This window comes from Lissotriton vulgaris, chromosome 9, assembly GCF_964263255.1.
Source record: "Lissotriton vulgaris chromosome 9, aLisVul1.2, whole genome shotgun sequence".
Taxonomy (NCBI): domain Eukaryota; kingdom Metazoa; phylum Chordata; class Amphibia; order Caudata; family Salamandridae; genus Lissotriton; species Lissotriton vulgaris.
Window position 1 is genome coordinate 627,719,221 of NC_141697.1, and position 22,484 is coordinate 627,741,704.

Below are 22,484 nucleotides of genomic sequence, written 5' to 3' on the forward strand. Positions count from 1 at the left end.
ACACCTGAAGATGTCCTCCAAACAAAACACACCTTACTTTTATCTAACCGTAAATGCATATTCCCTATTGAATATATGGAATATGCATTTACATTGAAATTTAAAAAAAGTGTATTCTGTCTAAAAAACATCCCCAAATGTGTGGCCACAGACAGGGCCATCGTCACTCCTCCAATCCACTCCAGACCAAACTCAGTAGACCTCTCGGTTAATCTGGAGTTAAATTCCACCAAGTTAGGACGGAGCCACTCGGTGTTATCATTGCATACTGGAGGAAAAATGCACCCAACAGGCAAACACGCATGCTGAAATTAATTTAATACACCCCTGTCAACCCTCTCCCCCTGTCTGCCAGAACCCTGACAACCCTCTCCCCCTGCCTGCCAGAACCCTGCCAATCCTCTCCCCCTGCCAACACTCTCCCCCTTTCTCCCCCGTCTCTTGTTTTATGCCTTGTGACTGGGCCTGCACTGGGAGTACCCGTTCTGCCCATGCTTGCTCCCTTCGTGACCTCTGCTGCCCCCTCTACCCATGTATGTCCCCTTTGTGTCTTTAGACTGTCACTTCTTCCCATGCCTGCTCCCTCCGTGTCCTCTGACTGTGTCTTCTATCCATGCTGCTCCCTTTGTGTCCTCAGACTACCCTTCTCTCCATACCTGCTCCCTTCCCACACTTAGTCTGCTCCTAGTGTCCATGCCCGCTTCCGTCGTGCCCTCAGACTACCCTTCTGTCCGTGCCTGCCCCATACCCCTGACTACCCCTTCTGTCCATACCTGCTCTCGTGCACTCGGACTGCCCCCTCTGTCCATGCATGCCGCCGCGCCCTCAGACTGCCCCTTCTGTGCATGCCTCCTTTCTTCATGACCTCCGACTACCCCTTCTGTCCATGCCATCTCCATACGTGCCTTCTGACTCCCCCTGCTATCCATGCCTGCTCCCTTCGTGCACTCAGTCTGTTCCTTGTGTCCATGACTGCTCCATTTGTGTCCCCTGATTGACCCATCTGGCAATGCCTGCTCCCACTGTGCTTTCAGACTTCCCCTTCTGTCAATCCCAGCCCCCTTCGTGCTCTCAGACTACCTCATCTGTCCATGCCTTTCCTCCATGCCTTCTCCCTTCGTGCTCTAAGACTGCCCCTTTCCTCCATGCCTTCTCCCTTCGTGCCCTGAGACTGCCCCTTTCCTCCATGCCTGCTCCCTTCGTTCCCTGAGACTGCCCCTTTCCTCCATGCCTGCTCCCTTGGTGCTCTGAGACTGCCCCTTTCCTCCATGCCTGCTCCCTTCGTGCCCTAAGACTGCCCTTTCCTCCATGCCTTCTCCCTTTGTGCCTTGAGACTGCCCCTTTCCTCCATGCCTGCTCCTTTCGTGCCCTAAGACTGCCCCTTTCCTCCATGCCTTTTCCCTTCGTGCTCTGAGACTGCTCCTGCTCCCTGCAGAAGACGTCGCTCCACACGCTGCTCCCTGCCTCTCATTGCTGGTATCGCAGCGATCTCGCCTTGCACTGCTTCAGCCTCCATATTTATTTCATTTACTTTGGTAGATTGCCCCGCCTGCCTGCATAATTATTTCATTTACTCTGGTAGCGATAGACTGCCCCGCCTGCCTGCATAATTATATCATTTATTTTGGTAGCGATAGATTGCCCCGCCTGCCTATTACTAATTATAAATTGCTGAGGTATTTTTGATCGTAGTGCTTGATTGCCAAGGTGCGCTTGTTGAACTTTTAACTTGTGCTGCTGCGCTGCCTGCAGTTTCATTTTGCCTGATTGTGCCGGCGCCATTGCCATTTGCTTCGCGCTATTGCCGATCGTGCCCCAGTCCCGTTTGGTTACTGGCTTGCGGCCATTTTTGTTGTTGTTGTTTGTGCCTCCCTGCCCTGATCTCCACCCCGCTCCCGCCTCCCAGCTGACCCTCCCTCCCACTGATACTTACTGCCCCGCTCCACCGTGGCTGCGCTGTGACCGTCCTGCTCCCTGCAGAAGCGGTCGCTCCACACGCTGCTCCCTGCCTCTTATTGCTGGTATCGTAGCGATCTCGCCTTGCACTGCTTAAGCCTCGATATTTATTTCATTTACTTTGGTAGCGACAGATTGCCCCGCCTGCCTGCATAATTATTTCATTTACTCTGGTAGCGATAGATTGCCCCGCCTGCCTGCATAATTATATCATTTACTTTGGTAGCAATAGATTGCCCCGCCTGCCTATTACTAATTATAAATTGCTGAGGTATTCTTGATCGTAGCGCTTGATTGCCAAGGTGCACTTGTTGAACTTTTAACTTGTGCTGCTGCGCTACCTGCAGTTTCATTTTGCCTGATTGTGCCGGCGCCACTGCCATTTGCTTCGCGCTATTGCCGATCGTGCCCCAGTCCCGTTTTGTTACTGGCTTGCGGCCATTTTTGTTGTTGTTGTTTGTGCCTCCCTGCCCTGATCTCCACCCCGCTCCCACCTCCCAGCTGACCCTCCCTCGCCCCTCCCCTTCCACTATCCACATATGACAGATGCCTTTGCGCGCAGCGTTCACGCGCAGCAGATGCGCCCCATGCGCGCCAAAGGTAAGCCCGTCTACGCCCGTCCGCGCCTGGACCGCGCCCAGCGCCAGACCCCCTGGTCCTCGCTATACCCACTCCACTCGCTTAACGTATGACGCCGCCACTCTCCTTGCCCTGAACCCCGGACGCACCCCACAATGCTGCGTAGCTACCCCAGGAAACACCCACGGACCATTCGCCTGCCACTCCTGCAAGTTCGCCTGCATCAGGACCCACACCAAATCCTCCTCCCCCAAACACAGCTCCAACTCTAACCACCTGAAGTGCATCCTGCTGAACACCTGCTCGGTCCACAAACACGCCACGGAACTCTGGGACCTACTCGACACTACATCGCCGGACATCGCCTTCCTTACAGAAACTTGGATGAACGCCTCATCAGCGCCCGACATCGCCATAGCCATCCCGGACGCTTACAAGATCATCCGAAAAGACCGCACCAATCAAACAGGAGGAGGCATCGCCATCGTCCATAAGAACACCATCTGAATCACGACCAGGTCCGATGATAACCTCGCGACCGCCGAACACCTTCACTTCCAGATCCACACCGACCCCAGGACCACACATAGAGGCACCCTCATCTACAGACCACCAGGAACCCGCACACAATTCAACGAAGACATCACTGACTTCATCAGCCCACATGCCCTCACCTCCGAGAACTACATTCTACAGGTAGACCTCAACTTCCACCTGGAAAAAAATAACGACAGCAACACCACCACCCTTCTGGACAACCTGGCCAATCTCGGACTCAAACAACTTGTTGACACCCCCACCCACTTAGCCGGTCACACACTCGACCCTATCTTCACCTCCAGCAAACACATCTCCTTCGATCACACCACAGCTCTCCATTGGACGGACCACAGCTACGTTCACTTCAGCTACAAAAAGACCACGACCCACATCCCACCACAACCTATTCCTCGAAGAAACTGGAACAAAATCACCACCGACCAACTCTTCACATCGCTCAACCAAAACCCCCCTGCCATATCATCGGACCCAAACAAATCTGCCACCAAACTCACACAATGGATCACCCACAGCACTGACGAATTAGCACCCTTGAAAAATCACCAGATCAAACAAGGTAGCAAAAAGGCCCCCTGGTTCAACGATGACCTTAAGAAATCCAAGGAGTTATGTCGTACCCTCGAGAAAACCTGGAGAAAAAACCCAACCACTAACAACCTGACCACCTTCAAGGACGCCACCCGCAAACACCACCAATTGATTCGATCCACCAAGAAATCAGCATTCAGGGATCGACTCGACAACAACGCTCACAACAGCAAGGAATTATTCAACATCGTCAAAGAATTTACCAACCCCACCGCCGGCACCAACGACATCACTCCCTCCCAAGACCTCTGCGACTCTCTATCCTCTTTCTTCCACAACAAAATCGCCGACATTCATAACAGCTTTGAAAACCTGCCCGAAGAACAACCCACTCCATCCACCTCCGAACCAAAACGGCACTCTCACAACCTTTGCGTCTGGAACCCAATCACTGCTGAAGACACCATCCGTCTGATGAACTCCATCCACTTAGGTTCACCAACTGACCCATGCCCCCACCACATCTTCAACAAAGCAGACTTCATCATCGCACCCCATTTCCGCGATGTCATCAACTGCTCCTTCAAATCCGCTACCTTCCCAGAAAGCTGGAAACATGCCGAACTCAGCGCCCTTCTGAAGAAACCCACAGCGGACCCCTCTGAACTTAAGAACTACCGCCCCATCTCTCTCCTCCCTTTCCTGGCCAAAGTCATTGAGAAAGCCGTCAATAGTCAGCTCGCCACCTTCCTTGAATCCAACAATTCACTCCACCCCTCACAGTCCGGCTTCCGAGCCAAACACAGCACCGAAACCGCCCTCATCGCTGCTACGGACGACATCCGAACGCTACTGGACAACGGAGAAACAGTTGCCCTCATCCTACTTGACCTCTCCGCCGCCTTCAACACAGTATGTCATAACACCCTCATACAACGCCTCAGCAACGTCGGAATACAAGGAAAAGCGTTGGACTGGATCATCTCGTTCCTCGCCGGAAGAACCCAGAGGGTCCGCCTCCCCCATTCAAATCAGAGGCTACCGAAGTCATCTGCGGCGTACCACAAGGATCATCACTCAGTCCCACCCTCTTCAACGTGTACATGAGTCCCCTCGCATCCATCGCGCGACAACACAACCTCAACATCATCTCCTACGCGGACGACACCCAGCTAATCCTCTCCCTCACCAAAGACCCTAACACCGCCAAAACCAATCTACACGAAGGAATGAAAGAAGTAGCCGAATGGATGAAGAACAGCCGTTTAAAACAAAACTCGGACAAAACGGAAGTCCTCATCTTAGGATCATCCCCCTCTGCATGGGACGACTCATGGTGGCCACCGGCTCTGGGCACAGCACCCATACCTACAGATCACGCACGTAACCTGGGATTCATCCTAGATTCCTCCCTCTCGATGACCAGACAAGTCAACGCCGTCTCATCATCATTCTTCAACATCCTACGCATGCTCAAAAAAATCTTACGCTGGCTCCCCACCGAAACAAAAAAGACAGTCACCACGCACTAGTCACTAGCCGACTAGATTATGGAAACACCCTTTACGCCGGAACCACAGCCAAACTACAGAAAAAACTCCAACGCATCCAAAACGCCTCAGCCAGACTCATACTGGACATCCCCCGTCAAGCTCACATCTCCGGTCACCTGAAAGATCTCCACTGGCTTCCCGTCAACAAGAGAATAATGTTCTGTCTCCTCACCCACACACACAAGGCCCTCTATGACCTAGGACCCGAATGCCTCAACAAACGACTGTCCTTCTACACACCCACCCGCCAACTACGTTCATCCAATCAAGCCCTCGCCGCAATTCCGCGCATCAATAGATCCACCATGGGAGGAAGATCTTTCTCCTACTTAGCGGCCAAAACCTGGAATTCTCTCCCCACTCACCTCCGTTTTACACAGAACCACCTATCCTTCAGAAAACAGCTAAAAACCTGGCTATTCGATAAGTAATGCACCCACCCTCCCTCAAGCGCCTTGAGACCCTCTGGGTGAGTAGTGTGCTATACAAATTACTTAACTTGAACTTGAACTTGAACTTTCCTCCATGCCTGCTCCCTTTGTGCCCTGAGACTGCCCCTTTCCTCCATGCCTGCTCCCTTCGTGCCCTGAGACTGCCCCTTCCCTCCATGCCTTCTCCCTTCGTGCCGTGAGACTGCCCCTTCCCTCCATGCCTTCTCCCTTCGTGCCCTGAGACTGCCCCTTTCCTCCATGCCTTCTCCCTTCATGCTCTGAGACTGCCCCTTTCCTCTAGGCCTGCTCCGTTTGTGCCCTGAGACTGCCCCTTTCCTCTAGGCCTGCTCCGTTTGTGCCCTGAGACTGCCCCTTTCCTCCCTGCCTTTTCCCTTCGTGCCCTGAGACTGCCCCTTTCCTCCATGCCTTCTCCCTTCATGCCTTGAGACTGCCTCTTTCCTCCATGCCTTCTCCCTTCATGCCCTGAGACTGCCCCTTTCCTCCATGTCTGCTCCCTTTGTGCCCTCTATCCATTATCTCCATGCCTGTTCTCTTTGTGCCCTCAGACTCAGGTGCGCAACACCCATTGGACTCAAAAGGCTTCAGCCTCCCCACCCCCCTTGTGTGTGGCAGCCCGGGATGAGACAGCTTCCTGGGGACACACAGCAGCACCTGAGCACTTTACAGGTCTTTAAAAGACCATTTGCATGTTAATGAGGCCTTGCTGTTGTTTCACCCTTTGTAAGAGCCCCTGCATCTCAACTCTGCATGTTGCTTAAAGATCAGACTACCCCTTCTTTCCATTCCTGTTTCCTTAAAGCGGCGGGTTTTCCACGATTATGCAGGTGGCATTTCTACATTTCTAGCGCTGCGACTGCAATTTCCCACATCGTGCCGCGGCGCCCCTGGCAACTCATAAAGGCGCACTGGGTGCCGCGGCGCACAGTTTGGGAACCACAGGCCTAAGAGATCAAAAGATTTTGGGATATAAATATTGGCGACCAGACCCCTGAACTTTAGAACTCTTTTTGACCAAGAAGACTGCCAAGGAGAAGAGCTAGAGAAGCTGTGAGGAGGAATTACCACATTGCTGTGTGCTTTGCTGTGTTGGCCTGCAGTGGCTGATTCTGTCTTGGGCAGTGAAAGGACTGGATTGAACTCTCTGCAATCTATTTTGTGAGTTTCTCCAAGGGCTTGAGGTAGAGCTTGCCCCCTGTTTAAGAAGTCTCAGGAAAAGCAAAGACTTAAAGCTCTTGTGCCCTCAGCACTGGGGACTGTTTTTTTTGTGCTGTTGCTGTGTAGCATTCTAGAATATGAAGGAAATTACAGATTAATGCCCTTATATAGGTACAATTCACCTTGCCCTTATATAGGCATAGAAATCGTGCCCATGTTTAGACATAACCCATCCAGTCCAAATACAGGCATAGCTACTTCCACTAGTTCCAAAAAGCCACAACGATTTCTTGGAAAACTTGGCTTCAGCAGTTAGGGACATCCCCTTTCTTGAATATTGATTTGTCCTAGAAATCATGGAGTTTTCTCAGAACGACCATTCCCTTGGGATTCTTTGGTGACGTTATTATGTCCAACTTTATGTCAAACTAGGCACCTCCAAGGTATAAATATGCCTACACTTGCCCTAGCAAACACACAGTGGTTCAGGAGCAGCTCGACTATCTACTTGCCCGACGCAGCTCGCTACAGCAAGTGCCGAAGGAAGCCGACCCTTCAGCTGCCGCACTGACAGAGGCTGCTTTTCTCTTGCTGAGAATCCAGCTCCAGTGTTTCCAAGCTCCCCTCGCAGGGTGTAGGAAATCGAGTCTGTGACAGAGATACCAGACCTCCGACATTCTAAAACCAAGGTACGGAGCTGATTAGACCCTAAAAGAAATCTTGGATAGATTCTTGGCAAAGAAACTAAACCTATGCTACACAATACCTACTTCTTCCCTCGTACTAGACTTAGGTCAGGTACATTGGGGTAGGCGTATTTTAGAAGCACCAGTTGAGTAATTTTAGCTTTGTTATTTACCATGCTTTTACAGTATTATTTTATAATAGTCTTCTTGCTGTACGCATTATACTTTACAACCAGTATTACGATTGTAGCAGTTTATTTCTTTTGCATGAGAAAGAAGACTGTTCAATAAATCCTTTTATTGAAAACTACCGTCTCTCTATTTCTCTGCACCTCTGATGAAAGGAAGCATGCACGATTGACTGAGTAAAATATCTAGGTATTGTTTCCACGACTCTGAAGATACGTTTTATCTTGGCTAAACAAAGTTGTTATGTTTATGCTGTTGTCAGAAACAAATCCCTTCTTGTGTATTCAAGAAAGTTTCTAGTGAACTTTGAGATAGCTAGCACTCACAATTAAGTCTAATATATTCGATAGAGACCTAGTCGACAGAAGTCCTACGTTAAATCTATAGGATATGTTATTCCAATGCGCAGAGCCTATTGGGAATATAGGAACTACACTACACAGTAACAGAAGAAAAGCAACCCGATGACGTCGCTGCCAACTCCGTGTCCTGAAGGCACCGCAGAGGTCACCGGTGCAACATTGCACCGCAACCCTTGTGATGCCCCCACCGAGCCGCTGCTCGCACCGTGACCTGTGGGCACCGCACCACCTTCCTTCACGATGATGCCTTGATATCCTCGACACCACCGCTCCATTCTGAAATCTACGCCTCTACTTGCACCATGGTTCGAGGGCACTGCTCATAAAGTTACACGACGCACCACCGTCATCCCGCACCGCTGCCTTGGCCTATCAATGCCAGCGCCATCGACTCCAGTTTGCCAGCCGACGACAGTGCTTCAGCAATGACGACGCAGCTGCTTGCACCGTGACCTACCAGCACCGCGACGGGCACCGCATTCACCTCGCACCATGAGCCTGGTCTCACCGACGAAGCCATCTGACGCCGCCACCGAGCCGCTGCTCGCACCGCGACTTGTGAACACCGCACGCCGCACCACTGCACTTCGCACCATAGCACCCAACGCCTGCCGACGCCAGCGCTCCTGACTCCAACAGAGAGGAGATCGATCTGCAACGTGTGTGACTTCGAGGCCCCGACGACTCCTGCACCGGCTTCCTGAACCGACGCCTGCAGGCGCTGTGCTTTTGGAAGCTCAATGAGAGGTCACCGAAGCCCTGCATTTCTAAAAGATACTGTTCGTGGGTCTTCCCGACACCGTAGCTGGCCCCCGATGCTGCGGTCAGCCAGAACTGTTTGGATTTGTTTGCTCACAACGCCGTGATAGTTCCGACAGAGTTATCGACATCAAGGAACTGTTTTTCAAGCATATTTTGATAACTAAATATTTTTAAGTACTCTATTGTGGACTTTTATAGTTTTTGGTCTGGTCTTAAGTATATAAAAATATTGGATATTTTTCTAAACTGGTGTGGTGTCCTCTTGTAGTGCTACACTGTATTACTGTTGGTTATGTGCAAACGCTTTACACACTGCCTCTAAGATAAGCCTGACTGCTTGTGCCAAGCTACCAAGGGGGTGAGCAGTGGTTATTTTAGTGTATAACTCCCTTATCCTGACTAGAGTGGTGGTTTCTGCCAGACTTTGGCTCATGCCCTAGCCAACCAAAAATCCAATTTCTAACATGCTCCCAAATATAGCAGCCTCTGCCTCTATTGCCTTGATAGCAACCTCCGGATCAGGTGTTAGGATTGCCACATCATTAGCATAAACCAGGATCTTGGTCTTGTGGTCATGCATAATTATTGGTGGGATAACAGTGTTTTGCGCTATTTTCCTTAAAAAGGGATCTATATACAATGCAAACAAGAGTGGGGAGCAAGGGCATCCCTGTTGAGTACCTCGAGTAATCGACATTGCTCCTGTCAGACTACCTGAAATACAGTCCCTAGCATTAGGGTTGTGATGTAAGGCCTTAATTCCATGCACAAAACCAGGACCAAAGTCCCTTGCATACATTGCCTATCAGAGGAACTGCCAGGAGATCCTATCAAATGCTTTATCGGCATCTAACAACATCGGAGCCATAGGGTCTCCTGTCCCTTCCGCTGTGTCAAAATGTTTTATCACTAGTTGGATATGGTCGGTGGTGCCCTACCTGTGATGAAATCATGTTGTTGCTGAGTCACTAATTCGTTAAAGACCTGAGCTAGTTGGGCTGCCAGCATCTTGGAGTAAATCTTTGAATCACCATTTAACAGTGTTATCGGTCTATGAGAGCCAGGCTCAGCAGGAGATTTGTCCTTCTTCAAAAAACCTGCTATTGTTGCCACCGACCATGAATCAGGGGGTGTAGATCCATTAAATATATGGTTAAAAAGTGGCACCATCTGGTCTTACAGCTGGATGGCATAGGTTTTGTAAAATTCTGAAGGAATTGCTCCCATGCCAGCCACTTTACCGGGGAGAGGCAAGTGATAGCTAGCAGTATCTCAACCCACGTTAACTCTTCTTCTAGAGTTTTGCGTTCCTCTAGGGATAGTTTGCTAACAGGTACTGCTTCTAGATACCTTCTAATTCATTCAGAACATACCTGAGTTCCCTCTGAGTACAAGTTTTTTTAAAACAAATGCCATAATACAAATGCTTCTCGAATTTCATTGGGATTGGTAACCTCCCCAAGATCTGTATCACGTATTCTTCTGATCTCACTATCAGTACACCTCTGCCTACCCTTACTGCCAGATGGTGCCCTACCTGATCGCTACACTCGTAAGATCTTTCATTCCAGGCAATATACTTAGCAGCTGCCCTGTCTGCAAAAATTTCCTCCAGGTCAGTCCTTGCGAATACTACCTCAGTTTGTGCTTCACACATATCCCCGCTTTTTGTATGGTCTTCGCTAAGTCTTCCTCAGCCATTACTAGATTATCTTGTTTAGCCTGAATCATTACCCTATCTTGCTTACCCATATTTAATTAGAATTTTAAGGTCTCCCCCTTAGGGAGGCCTTAAAAGTATCCCACACCATACAGACAGATGCACTGCCATTATTCTCCTTGAAGAAAGTTGGAATCCACCTACTGATATACTCACAATACTCCTTGTTAGTTAAAAGCGCACGTACAAAGCTCTATGGGTAAACCTGCTTCCCCCATATACCCTGCAGCTCTAAGACAAAAGGATTGTGGTCAGAGAGGAACCGGGAGTATCGTTCGATCTGGCAGGTCGTGATCACCTTGTTGGACAGAAAAAAGTAATCAAGACAGGCATGTGTGCCATGTGAAGCTGAAAAGAATGTGTACCCATCTAATATCTGACTCTTTTTATGCCAAACATCGACCAAGCCGTGATCCTTACATACCCCTTTAAGGATTTGATACACCTTCAGCTTCCTCCCAGTATATCGTAACTGTCCACCCATATCAGAGTTCCCAGGGAGATTGAGATTAAAATCTCCACACAAGACCACACGTAGGCCTAGTTTTAAACCCAAAGAAGTCCTGGCTCTCTACGTGGGGTAATTTATGCTGCATATATTAATAGATGCGATGTGGATCATTGGCTTATCAATCTTAATCTTAAGTTACGGTTTATCCCCTACACACAAACCCTTCAAAAATACAAAATCCTTGAGTCACTACCCCGCCTTTATAGCTCTTTCCACATCTGTGTCGTTCATACTGGTGGGTTTGGCCTTCTTTCCTCAACCTACCCCCCTTATGACCCCCACGTTCCCCCCAACCCCCACCCTCACCACTCCATTGAGCAACCAAGCCTAGCCTGTATGACCCCGTCTGGCCTCTCAAACCCACCTCCCTGAGCCCCCTCCACCTACCTCGTGACACACCACCTTATATATATTTGTGAATACACATTTCCTCTTCCCCACCTTTTTTCCCTTCCCAGATTTCATCCTTTTTTAATATTTTTTATTTATTATTTCTTTTCTTTCCTACTGCTTCTGTCCCCCCCAATTTAACCCGGGGTTCAAAAATATATTTCAGCACATTTCCTCCTGAGTCAGATCCCACCCTGCTGATCCAAAAGAAATTCCTGAACCTGAATATCCGAGAAAAAGATGCTGGTGCGCCCCTTCCATATCACCTTCAATTTCGCCGTGTATTGTAGGTGCACTGCGGAACCTATTTTCTGAAGGGGGAAAACATCTGCCTTATTCGCCACCTACTCTCTACTGTAGCGTAGGCGACATCTGGCCGTGCAAAGAAGGCAACACCGTCCAAATCTATCTTAGCATTAGGGCGGGCTAAACCAAAAAAACTCTGTTTAAAAAAAAAAAAATCCAAAATAAACCAACATAGCCCTTGGATATGCATTATTATCCATCCGTTATTTGGGCGTTAGGGGGAATCGGTGTGCGCTCTGAATTTCCGTTTACCAATCCCATCCCGTAAGTTCAGGGAATGCACCCTTTAGAGCTTAACAAGATAGTCTCTGGGGTCCCCTCGTTCTCTCCCTTCTGGAATTCCCAGTAACCTTAAATTGTTTCTTCTTTACCTGTTTTCATAGTCCTCCATCTTCTGCATCATCTCCGTGAGCGTAGGGTCCTTGAAAGAGATTGTTTCCTTTAACTCCGTGACCACCTGTTCAAGAGTGTGGGTCGAAGCCTCAATGCTGGTCATCCTGTCAGAGATTTCAGTATAGGTCTTGCTTATTTTTATGACTGCACCTTGTCGTTTTTCAGAGGCCTGCCGGACCTGTTGATTATCAGTTCATACTTCGGCTTGCATTTGCCTAATCGTAGCCAAAATTAGGGACGGTGGAGGTTCCTGTGCTGTCGGGGTGCATTTTTCCAAAAGTTGATCAGCTGAATAATCCCACTTAAGCCTAGGGGATCCTTTATCCGATGGCTCTTTCCGGTCTTTGAAAGCCTTATCACTCCCTAACTGCTATTCCATACCTCAACTATGGGCCTTTTTTCCTCTCTTGACCCTCCTGATTTCTTTTTCCGCCCAGCAGAAATAACCGATCCCTTTGTCGAGCTACTACTAAAAGAAATGGACTGCGATGAAGTTGAGGAACCTAAATCAGGCATTGAGGAGTCCGAATGATCAGCTAGGGAAAGAATCTCTCACAGCCCCAGTCCGGTCAGGTGAAGCAGACGGACCAGGGGCCTCCAAACAGCTGGAGTCAGCAGAGATAGGATCTGCTTACGTTAGTTGTGAGGAGGGAGGCATTCGAGGTCCCCCATGCCCATCAGGGTAATTCGCAGGACATTCCTCCCCAAACAGATTCTGCTTCTCCAGCCAGCCCCCTCCTACTTCCTCCTCAGAGGTGCCTACATGATTTTCCCTTACGCATAGTATGGGGTTTCTAATCTCATCCGCCTCCGTAAAGGCTGCTTCCTGGGCTTGGGTAACAACAGACACAGATGTGAATGCTGAAGTTAGGGGAGTAGTCGCTGTAACAGACAGACTCCTGGGGGTTTGTAGATCTAGGATTTTTCAGAGGAAAAAGGTCCAAAATTGCAGCCTGGCCTTCAAATGCCACTATCATATTGCTCTCTCGAGTGGCGCTTTTACATGCAATATCTAGCTTAGTTATGGTATCACCAGGCTCACCCCCGTTCTTTTTGCTCTTCCACTCCAACCCGGTTTCCTTGATGCCCCCCTGGTGCATGGTGGTCTTAGTAGTCCTGGTCAGACTGGTAGCGGTGGCAGTCACATTCATTAATTTAACTTTAGAGGTTTTAGCACTCCTACCAGACATTGTTGTGTGAATCCTGGACCTTCCTGCAGCAGCAATTGCGCTTGCCTGCCTTTGCATGTCCCCCAAATCAGCCAGCTGTCCTCTCATGAAAGTCGTCTCGCGGAGACTCAAGCTGTGTCTCCTGCGGTTTCTCTGCCCCATGACAAGCTTCTGTGCCGTATCCAGTGAGCTCATAAAGAACAAAACCCTCCAGCATCACTCGCTGCTCCCGGGGGGCGATCTCCAGCTGGGATTGCCACTCCCGTACCGCGTCTTTGTTACGAGGAAGAGCGGGAGCCCCTGAGAAGTAAGCCGCTTAGCCGGACACAATCTTTGCTCCTTCTTCTTTCAGTTCTACCACTGTTTTCATACATCATTTTAGTATACCTGTACATCTGTTATTAAATCTATACATTTGTTTTCCTAGTTTCAAAACATATTTTACACCAAAAATCTACAAACAATCATAGAGCCTCCTATTACACACTATCAATCCGGAAAAAATAAAAATCTCCCATACATCAGTAAAGTCCAATCTCTTTTTTCCGTCTGGTGAATTGGCCCGGACTGGACACACCAGGAGTCAATCCATGTTTTGGTGATTCCGTAACTTTTCCACCACCTTCTTCAGAACCAAATTAACTTTGAATATTAACGGAAAACCTCAGGAGAACAAAACAGGGAAATCGACAAAGCAAACAAGTAGTATAACATTGCTATGCTCTTCAAAAATGATAATGTAACTGGGCCAGATCTGTTCACAGCATTATATTTAAACAGGAGAAATGTCTCAGAAATTGGTAGAACATACAAAATGTAAAAAGCAATTGAACTCTCTAGCCAACAGAATAGGTAGAAACATATTGTAGCTGTAAACCATAAGTAATTATATCTCCCAGTGCCATTGTCTTACCTTCATAAAGTAAAATGTTATTTATTACATAAATCAACATTTCCCTTGTCTCGTTCAGGTCTGGTAATGAGCAATGGAGAGCAATGGAAGCAAATGCGACGATTCGCCCTAACAACCTTACGGAATTTTGGAATGGGCAAGAGAACCATCGAGGAGCGGATTCAGGAGGAGGCATATTTTTTGGTGGAAGAGCTCAAAAAAACTAAAGGTACCGTCCACGGGACAGGGCGCAAGATTTACTCTAATCTGATGCGTGCCACTCATGCATGAAGTTCAGGAGCAAGTATATGGGCATATCCTTCAATTAGTGACTACCTATTCCTAGGCAATAATTATGAGGAGGGGTGGTGTGAGAAAAGGGAGAAAAAGACTTCTCAAAGTTGCACATCTGCCTTATCACTACCTGCGTAAGAGTGGTCACAAATAGACCCAGCTCATGAATATTATTGAGGTAGGTCACAGTTTACATTCCATTAGGATTTGCAGCCTTTACAGGGATGGTGACCTGCTAGCATCAGCAAACCATCAAGTCTATGATTGTTTTTAATAAAGCAATCTTTTTTTGTGTAAATGCAGCTCATTTTCATTAAAGGAAAACAGGATGTGTTTCAAAAGATAAAATTAAATGTTTAGGAGTAGGCTGTGCTCCATGGGACCAAAGCCTGCTCTTATAAAATAGTTGTATCATCATTTACAAAGGGGAAGAGATCCATTGGGGACCACTTCTCATTTGCAAATGGTTACCATTTCCTCTGAGGTGTTGGTAAAAAAGGAATGTTTTGTGACTGTAATTTGGTCACAAAACATTCATATCTACCACCAAGAATGAGTATTAGGATGGGATGCCCAAAACACGCTCCTTCCAAATGCTGATTTACAAACCCAAATTGCGATGCGATAACAAGTTACCAAGTCATAATTTAGCTTTTGTACATTTACAAAACCTTTTTTGCTGTTGGTAATGTCCTGATTCTGCGAATTGGGCCGTTCACAACCTCACAAAATGTTTTGTACATATGTCCCGAAGATTCTTGTTATTTTAATTAAAGCTATAAGAATATTAATTATCATAGTCAGGTAGACTTCTCCAAACTACATTGGTCTTACAGACAAAATGTTGAAAAAACATTAGAATACTAAAAAACATATTTGACTATTCAAGCAGGTATAATAATTGTGTTACAGATTTCATAGTAATAATATTTGCTCTAAACAAAATAAGAAGAATAGTTTGCAGAGGTTGGTGAGCCCTTGAAAGCTCAAGCCTGTCTTGAGCAAGATGTTTGGCTCTTTCTTAGCTAGGTACCCTCATGAAAATTTGCCCCCACATGATCTTAGCCTGACCCCTCCCTCTTAGTAAGGAACTGAGCCTGTGAAAATCAAAATCTGAATCTCAAACATGTATACATTGCCTATTGTCACGTCTCACCATTAAACAATGTGTACATGTTGGTGTTTCTTAGGGCCTCATTTACAAAGATTCCATTTAAGGAATTGTAAATTGTGACAAATATCAAATCACAATTTGTGATTCCTTAAATGGAATGTACAAAATGGATCTTTAGTTTTGGTTGCATTTGCATTTTGAGAACCAACCTATGTATAAATAGGTTGGTTCTCAAAATACCGATTCCTAGTGGGCCACAATTCGACCTACCTCCTTAAAAATGCATGAGGTAGGTCGTATATTGTGACCCACTATGATTACTACATTCACAGACATGATGACCTGCTGGGGTAAACAGGCCAGCATTGTCTGTGATTGCTTTTAAATAAAACAACTTTTGTTTTAAAATGCAGCACATTTTCCTTGAAGGAAAATGGGATGTGTTTATGAACCTTTATTTATGAGTAGGTTGTGGTCCCATCAATAAGTACCTGCTGACAAAAAACGTTTTTCTGTACATTCAAAGAGGAGAAGGGGTCTCCTGGGGTCTTCTTCCCATTTGTGAATGGTTTAGCACCTCTTTTGAAGAAATGTTAAAGTAATAGGGATCAATTACCACTACAGCGGTCCATAGGACTGCCGTAATGGCAGTGGCGATCGGTGCACAACCGCACTGGCGGTCCAACCACTTTATTACAAGTGCACTGGTGGGACCACCACAGGACCGCTGCTACAGCCGGGATCCTTGATCCTGTGATGGTGATGCAGTGGTCAGAGGCTGCAATATGTTTGTGGTGCCGCTGTGGCACCACCAAGCATACTATGAGTTTCCTCAATGCAACCTTTTTCATGGTGGTTACCCTGCGATGAAAAGGGTGGCGCTGAGGAAACTAAGGGGCTCTACTATGAGCCTCAGAAAAGGCACTGCTCTGTGTTTTCCGCCACAGGACCGCCCAACAGTATTACAACTCGTAATCCGGTGAGCGGACTGACTAGGAGTTTGGCGGTCTTGGAGCAGGGTGCTAACGTGACGGCCCGCTTTAGGGGGTAGATGTATCAACATACCCTTTTGCGATTTCCAAATAGCGATTTTTAAGGAATCGCTATTTAGAAATCGCAAAATAAGATGTATGTAGAAAATCGCTATTTTTTTGCGAATTCGCAATTAAGGAATAATTTCCAATTCATTCCTATGGGCCAGGAGGCCCATAGGAATGATTGTGAAATAAATCTCAATTTGCAATTCGCAATTTGCTAATCGCAAATTGAGAATAATTTCAAGGGTGCAGGGGTGTCTCAAGGACACCCTGCTGCACCCCTGAAATGTACATGTTTGTGCATATGGCGCACATACATGCCCTTTGGGCATGTATGTGCGTCACATGCCACCTTCACAAATTCCAAATTATGCATTTTTAAAAGAATTTGCAAATTACCACCAACTTCAAAAGTTGGTGGTAATTTGAGATTTCTTAATCTAAATTCGCAATTCCAAAATGCTACATACATAGCATTTAAGGAATCGCTAAATTGCATTTCCTTAAATGCTTAAGCAAAATAAGGAATCGCACATTTTTGCTATTCCTTATTTTGCGAATTTTTGTTACATGCCAAAACATGCAAAAAGACCGTTTGCGATTCGCAAACACCGGAATTCTGCGAATTCCGGCCTTTCCGAATCGCAAACGGCTTGATACATCTAGCCCTAAGACCACCTAACTCGTAATCAGGCTTTTAACGTTTTGTGACTGGATTTTGGTCACAAAACATTAATACATATCTCAAAGATTCAGTATCTGGAAGGGAAACCCATAACATGATTCCTTCCAAATACTGAGTCTTTATTTATTCACAAAGCCATGTAGTGAATTGGCAAGATTAGGTAATCTGTTACTGAGTTATTATTTGGGTTAAAAGAATTAAAGAAAGCCATTTTGCATTCGGAAAGACTCTGATTTTGCAAATCAGAGCATTATAGTCCATAAAATAGCTTCACACATGATGACCTTTGAGTTTTAACACAATGTTGTTTTTCACAGGCTGTGAAAATCATAATTCTGATACAGTTTTAAAAACAACAACACAACATGGGATGGAATGTGGGGTTATGGCCAGAGCTGCTCACTTGGGAACTGGTGAACCAGGTTTTGGTCTCAGTGTCTGCTCAAAATCCTGTGATTCTGGGAAAATCCCAGTGCTTAAAAAAAGCAAGCATTGGCAAGGCACATATGTCTGGCTTTAAAGGATGCTGGATGGCAATGTTAAGCATTACAAGTTGATAGCATGGGAAATGGATATGTGTTTGTGTGGATGCAAAGAACTATAGAATACTGTTCATGTGGGTTAAAAGGTCTAGTCAGATCTATAAATCTATGTAGGTTAATGACTGCCTTCCATCAATCTGTGTTATTGCCTGAGACAGCATGTCAAGTTCACGCTCCACGGGATCAGCCTGCAGCAACAATGCTCCACCTCCGGACCCTCCGAACACCCCGAAGTAGAAACACAGGGTGTTCAGACGATACGGCGAGGGAAAAACCCCAAAAGGGGAAAAAACCCAGAAAGAATAAAGAGGAGGAGGAAAGGGGCAGCAGGGATAAAGAAACTGTAAGACAGAAATACAAAGGTTAATACAATACTTAACCCTACTCTCAGTATTTCTCACTAGTCCAATAACCCCTATATTTACCTGTAGCAAATGTGCCCAAAAACACCCTAGTGCTGTCTCTCCCGTCTTCCTTCCTTCCTGCACAACACAAAAGAACGTATTATCAACAAGCATTAACGCTTCAGAAATAAAAACCTTCTTTGTTGATAGCAACATACCCCATGATACAAAAAAGGCTTTGAAGATTAGATCCAAAGAAAATGTCAATTGCGCCAGGACTAAATGTCATGCCTGCGCAATAACAATGTGATGAATACCTCCTATGGTATAAGCCAGTGCATAAGTATCCTTCAGGTAATTAAACGTAACCACGGCCACCCAAACACGGCATGATGTAGTTCATTCACTACTATCATCCGCTTTGGTATTTATTTCCACAAATCCAATATATTTCCCTCAGCTTCGTGACGGCAGTGCGGAGGTCCTACTCCCCCCCTGCACTCCGCCACTTGTACCTCCAAGACAACGGGTACTGGAGCACTCCAGAAGACCCTCTCCTGGCACCTGTCTAATAGACACAGTACATCTCTTCTGCTTAACCTCCTCGCAGCCGCGAGGCAAAGTATAAACATGCAGAGTCACTCCTCTTGGGCAGTAAGCACTACACCAATCAGCATGAAGAGCGCGCTAGCCAGCGCGAATCCCCAAACAACCGGAACGTAGCCTTCTCCCCCTCGCAGCCGCGAGGGACAGAACAACAAACAAACAGCGTTGCTCCAAAGGCGCCAAAAGCGCCAAAATCAATGCAGCAGAATGTACGCGCTAACGGCGCGTTTACAAAAGTTAACGGAAACCTTGGCCCGAGTATCACATCAAAGGAATCCCCAGTAGCCTGGAAAACACAGGGAGCAGAAGAGCAGCCGCTGCCTCCGCCTCCCAGAATCACGAGCACTGATCGTAAGGCTCCGCCCAAAGATATCCTGTTCCGCTGGGCATGCTGGGAACAGCAGTTCAGAGCCACAGCTTGCTGGGTAATGTAGTTTGGCAGGCGCACTGGACCTACATCCTGACAGTACGCCCTCCTTCCAAGCGCCTCCTAGGCCCAGGCTTCGCAGGGAATCTATCATGGAAGGATCTCACAGCCCTAGGAGCATGGACGTGATGTACCGGTTCCCATGAATCTTCCTCGGCACCATAACCCTTCCATGAAACCAGATACCAAAGCACCCCTTTGCTATATTTGGAATCACGGATAGACCTCACCTCGTACTCCAGATTCCCGTCACTAGCAACAACAGGAGATGCAGTTCTGCGGGACGTGAGGGCTTTCTTTAGCAATTGTACATGGAACACCGGATGGATTCTCAATGTGTTGGGCAATTTAAGTTTGTATGCGACAGGATTGATGCGTCGCACCACAGGGTATGGCCCGATAAATCGCGGATGGAAGATACTCCTTATCTTGAAACGAATGTACTTGGTTGAAAGCCACACCTTGTCCCCCACATTGAACAGAGGGCCAGGTGTTCGGTGCCTATCTTCCCAACATTTGTACACCTCTTTTGCCCTCAACAGATGTTTTTGTACAGCTTTATGTACCCTCCTCAATGTCTGAACATGCTCCCTCACAGAAGGCTGGTTAACCAAATCATCAGGTATACGGATTGGCAAGGTGTGAACATCATAACCATAGTTGGCCCTGAATGGTGACATGCCTATGGAGCTGTGCCAAGCATTGTTATACGCCATCTCCGCCATCCACAGTAAATCCACCCATGACTCATGTGCTTCTTTAGAGTAACAGCGTAAATACTTCTTTAATGTCTGATTCAGACGTTCCGTCTGACCATCTGTTTGGGGATGGAAGCTAGTAGATAACGCTGCCTCTATGCCCAAAGCACTGCACCACATACGCCAAAAGCGAGCGATGAACTGTGGCCCCTATCAGACACAATGACTCTGGGAATGCCATGCAAACGAATGATTTGAGAGGCCAGTAACTGAGCTGTTTGACTAGCTGTGGGGAGGTTCACACAAGGCACGAAATGTCCCATCTTCGTCAGGTTATCCACCACCACCAACACAGCTGTGTTTCCCTTGTCAGGGGGGAGACCCGTAATGAAGTCCAGACTTATGTTCAACCATGGACGATCAGGCGTGGGCATAGGCATCAACAAGCCTTTCTTTTTTGTTGTTTCCCCCTTCGCTCTGGCGCATGTGTCACATTTACCAACCCATTGAGTAGTGTCCTTGACCAAAGACTCCCACCAGAAATGCCTCCTAAGTAATTCCACTGTCTTTGTAATCCCCGGATGTCCAGCCGCTGGGGCTTCGTGACACCAACTGAACGCTTTCTTTCTAATCTCCTCATTGGGCAGAAACAAGCAATCCCCTTGGAAAGGTAAACCCTGTCTTATCTTCCTACCAGATTTGGCAGTTGCCCAACGAACCCAGGAATCCATAGACCTGGAGCCCTTGATGTCATCCAAAAATTTCTCGGCCCTGATCACACACACCACTTTGGTGGCAGGAATGATGGATTGTTCCTCCTCACGCTGTTTTAGAGGGAGTTCCTGTCTGGAAAAAGCATCCGCCTTCCTGTTCTCCGAGCCAGGACGAAAGGTTACCACAAAATTGTACTCGGAAAAGAACAGCATCCACCGCATTTGCCTTTGCGTCAGATGTCTAGCAGATGACATGTATTGGAGGTTCTGGTGATCGGTATAAACAGTCACTGCCTGACAAGCCCCCCACAGATAAGGTCTCCACTCCTGGAAAGCCTTTTTAATCGCCAAGAGTTCTTTTTCCGCAATAGAATAGTTGACCTCAGCTGAGCTCAACTTCTTCGACAGGTAAGCAACCGGATGGAGCTGACCTGAGTGTACATCTCTCTGAGACAGAACTGCCCCTATGGCTTCATCTGAAGCATCTGCCTCGACTATAAAAGGATGTTCCAGAACCGGATGTGCCAACACCGGGGCTGTGATGAAGGCATCTTTCAGAGCTCTAAAAGCCTCCTCAGCCTCTCTTGTCCATACAAAAGACTTCCCTTTTCTTAAAAGCCTAGTGATGGGGACCGCTGTCTGGGAAAAATGCAATATAAACCGACGGTAATAATTGGCGAACCCCAAGAAACTCTGCACCTCCTTCACATTCTTAGGGGATGGACAATCCTTCACCGCCTGTACCTTCCTCTCGGACATTTGCAAACCGTTAGGACTGAGGATCAGACCCAGGAATTCCACCTCTCGCACCCCAAATTCACATTTACTCAGTTTTACGTATAAGTGGTGCTCCCTTAATTTGTCCAAGACTTTGCAAACATGTGTAGTATGACATGATACCTCCTGTGAGTAAATCAAGATGTCGTCAATATACATCACTACAAAGTGGTCCATATATTCTTTCAGAACATCGTTTATAAAATACTGGAATGCTGCAGGAGCATTACAAAGCCCAAAAGGCATCACCAAGTACTCATATAAACCAAATCGTGTCTTGAACGCCGTCTTCCACTCACCCCCCTCTCTTACTCTGACCAGGTGATACGCCCCCCGTAGGTCCAGACGGGTATAAATCACGGCCTCTCTCACCTGATCGAGCAGAACTGAGATGAGTGGAAGAGGGTAACGGTTACGAATGGTGTTTCGATTCAGGACGCGATAGTCCACACATGCTCTTAAATCACCATTGGCCTTCGCTATAAAGAAGAGAGGAGAAGCTGCAGGTGAGCGGGACGGTCGTATGAACCCCAAGCGAGAATAATGTTCTATGTATTCTCTCAGATGATTGGTCTCGGGTACGGACAAAGCATACACCCTACAAGATGGTATCGTAGCCCCATCTACCAAATCAATACGACAGTCATATTCCCGGTGTGGGGGTAGAGTTTCTGCCTTTGTCTCACTAAACACATCACTATAAGACAAGTATTCAGCTGGTAGTTGGACATCCTTTTCCGCAGCTGTAGCTACCAAAAAAGGTGTGGCTAACGCTGTTACATTGGCAGACACACATGGAGTGACATGATCTTTACAATACTCAGGTACAAACTGAAAGGTTTTAGACTGCCAGTCTACCACAGGATTGTGTTTATGTAACCAAGGCATCCCCAATATAATTTCATACTGAGGTGCGTCAATTATGTTTAGTGATAAAACCTCAGAATGCACATATCCTTGTGTCACCACTGACAACCCCAACTCGCCTGTTCTTTCGGTAATCTGACCTGATGTTAATGGCTGCCCATCAACTGCCAGCACGTCCTCAGGTATCTCCCTAGAGACACGAGGTAAAGCTAGACG

The 22,484-nt window shown here is 47.2% G+C and overlaps 1 protein-coding gene across 2 annotated transcripts in view; it reads left to right on the top strand.

The window, feature by feature from the left end:
* LOC147691989 (cytochrome P450 2G1-like) overlaps positions 1-22,484 on the top strand; it is an 833,534-nt gene that overhangs the window by 205,581 nt on the left and 605,469 nt on the right. For both annotated transcript variants that reach the window (XM_086938275.1, XM_086938277.1), the window contains exon 3: positions 14,244-14,393. In XM_086938275.1, coding sequence (XP_086794401.1) covers positions 14,244-14,393 — 150 coding nt within the window. The remainder of the gene's footprint in view (positions 1-14,243; positions 14,394-22,484) is intronic.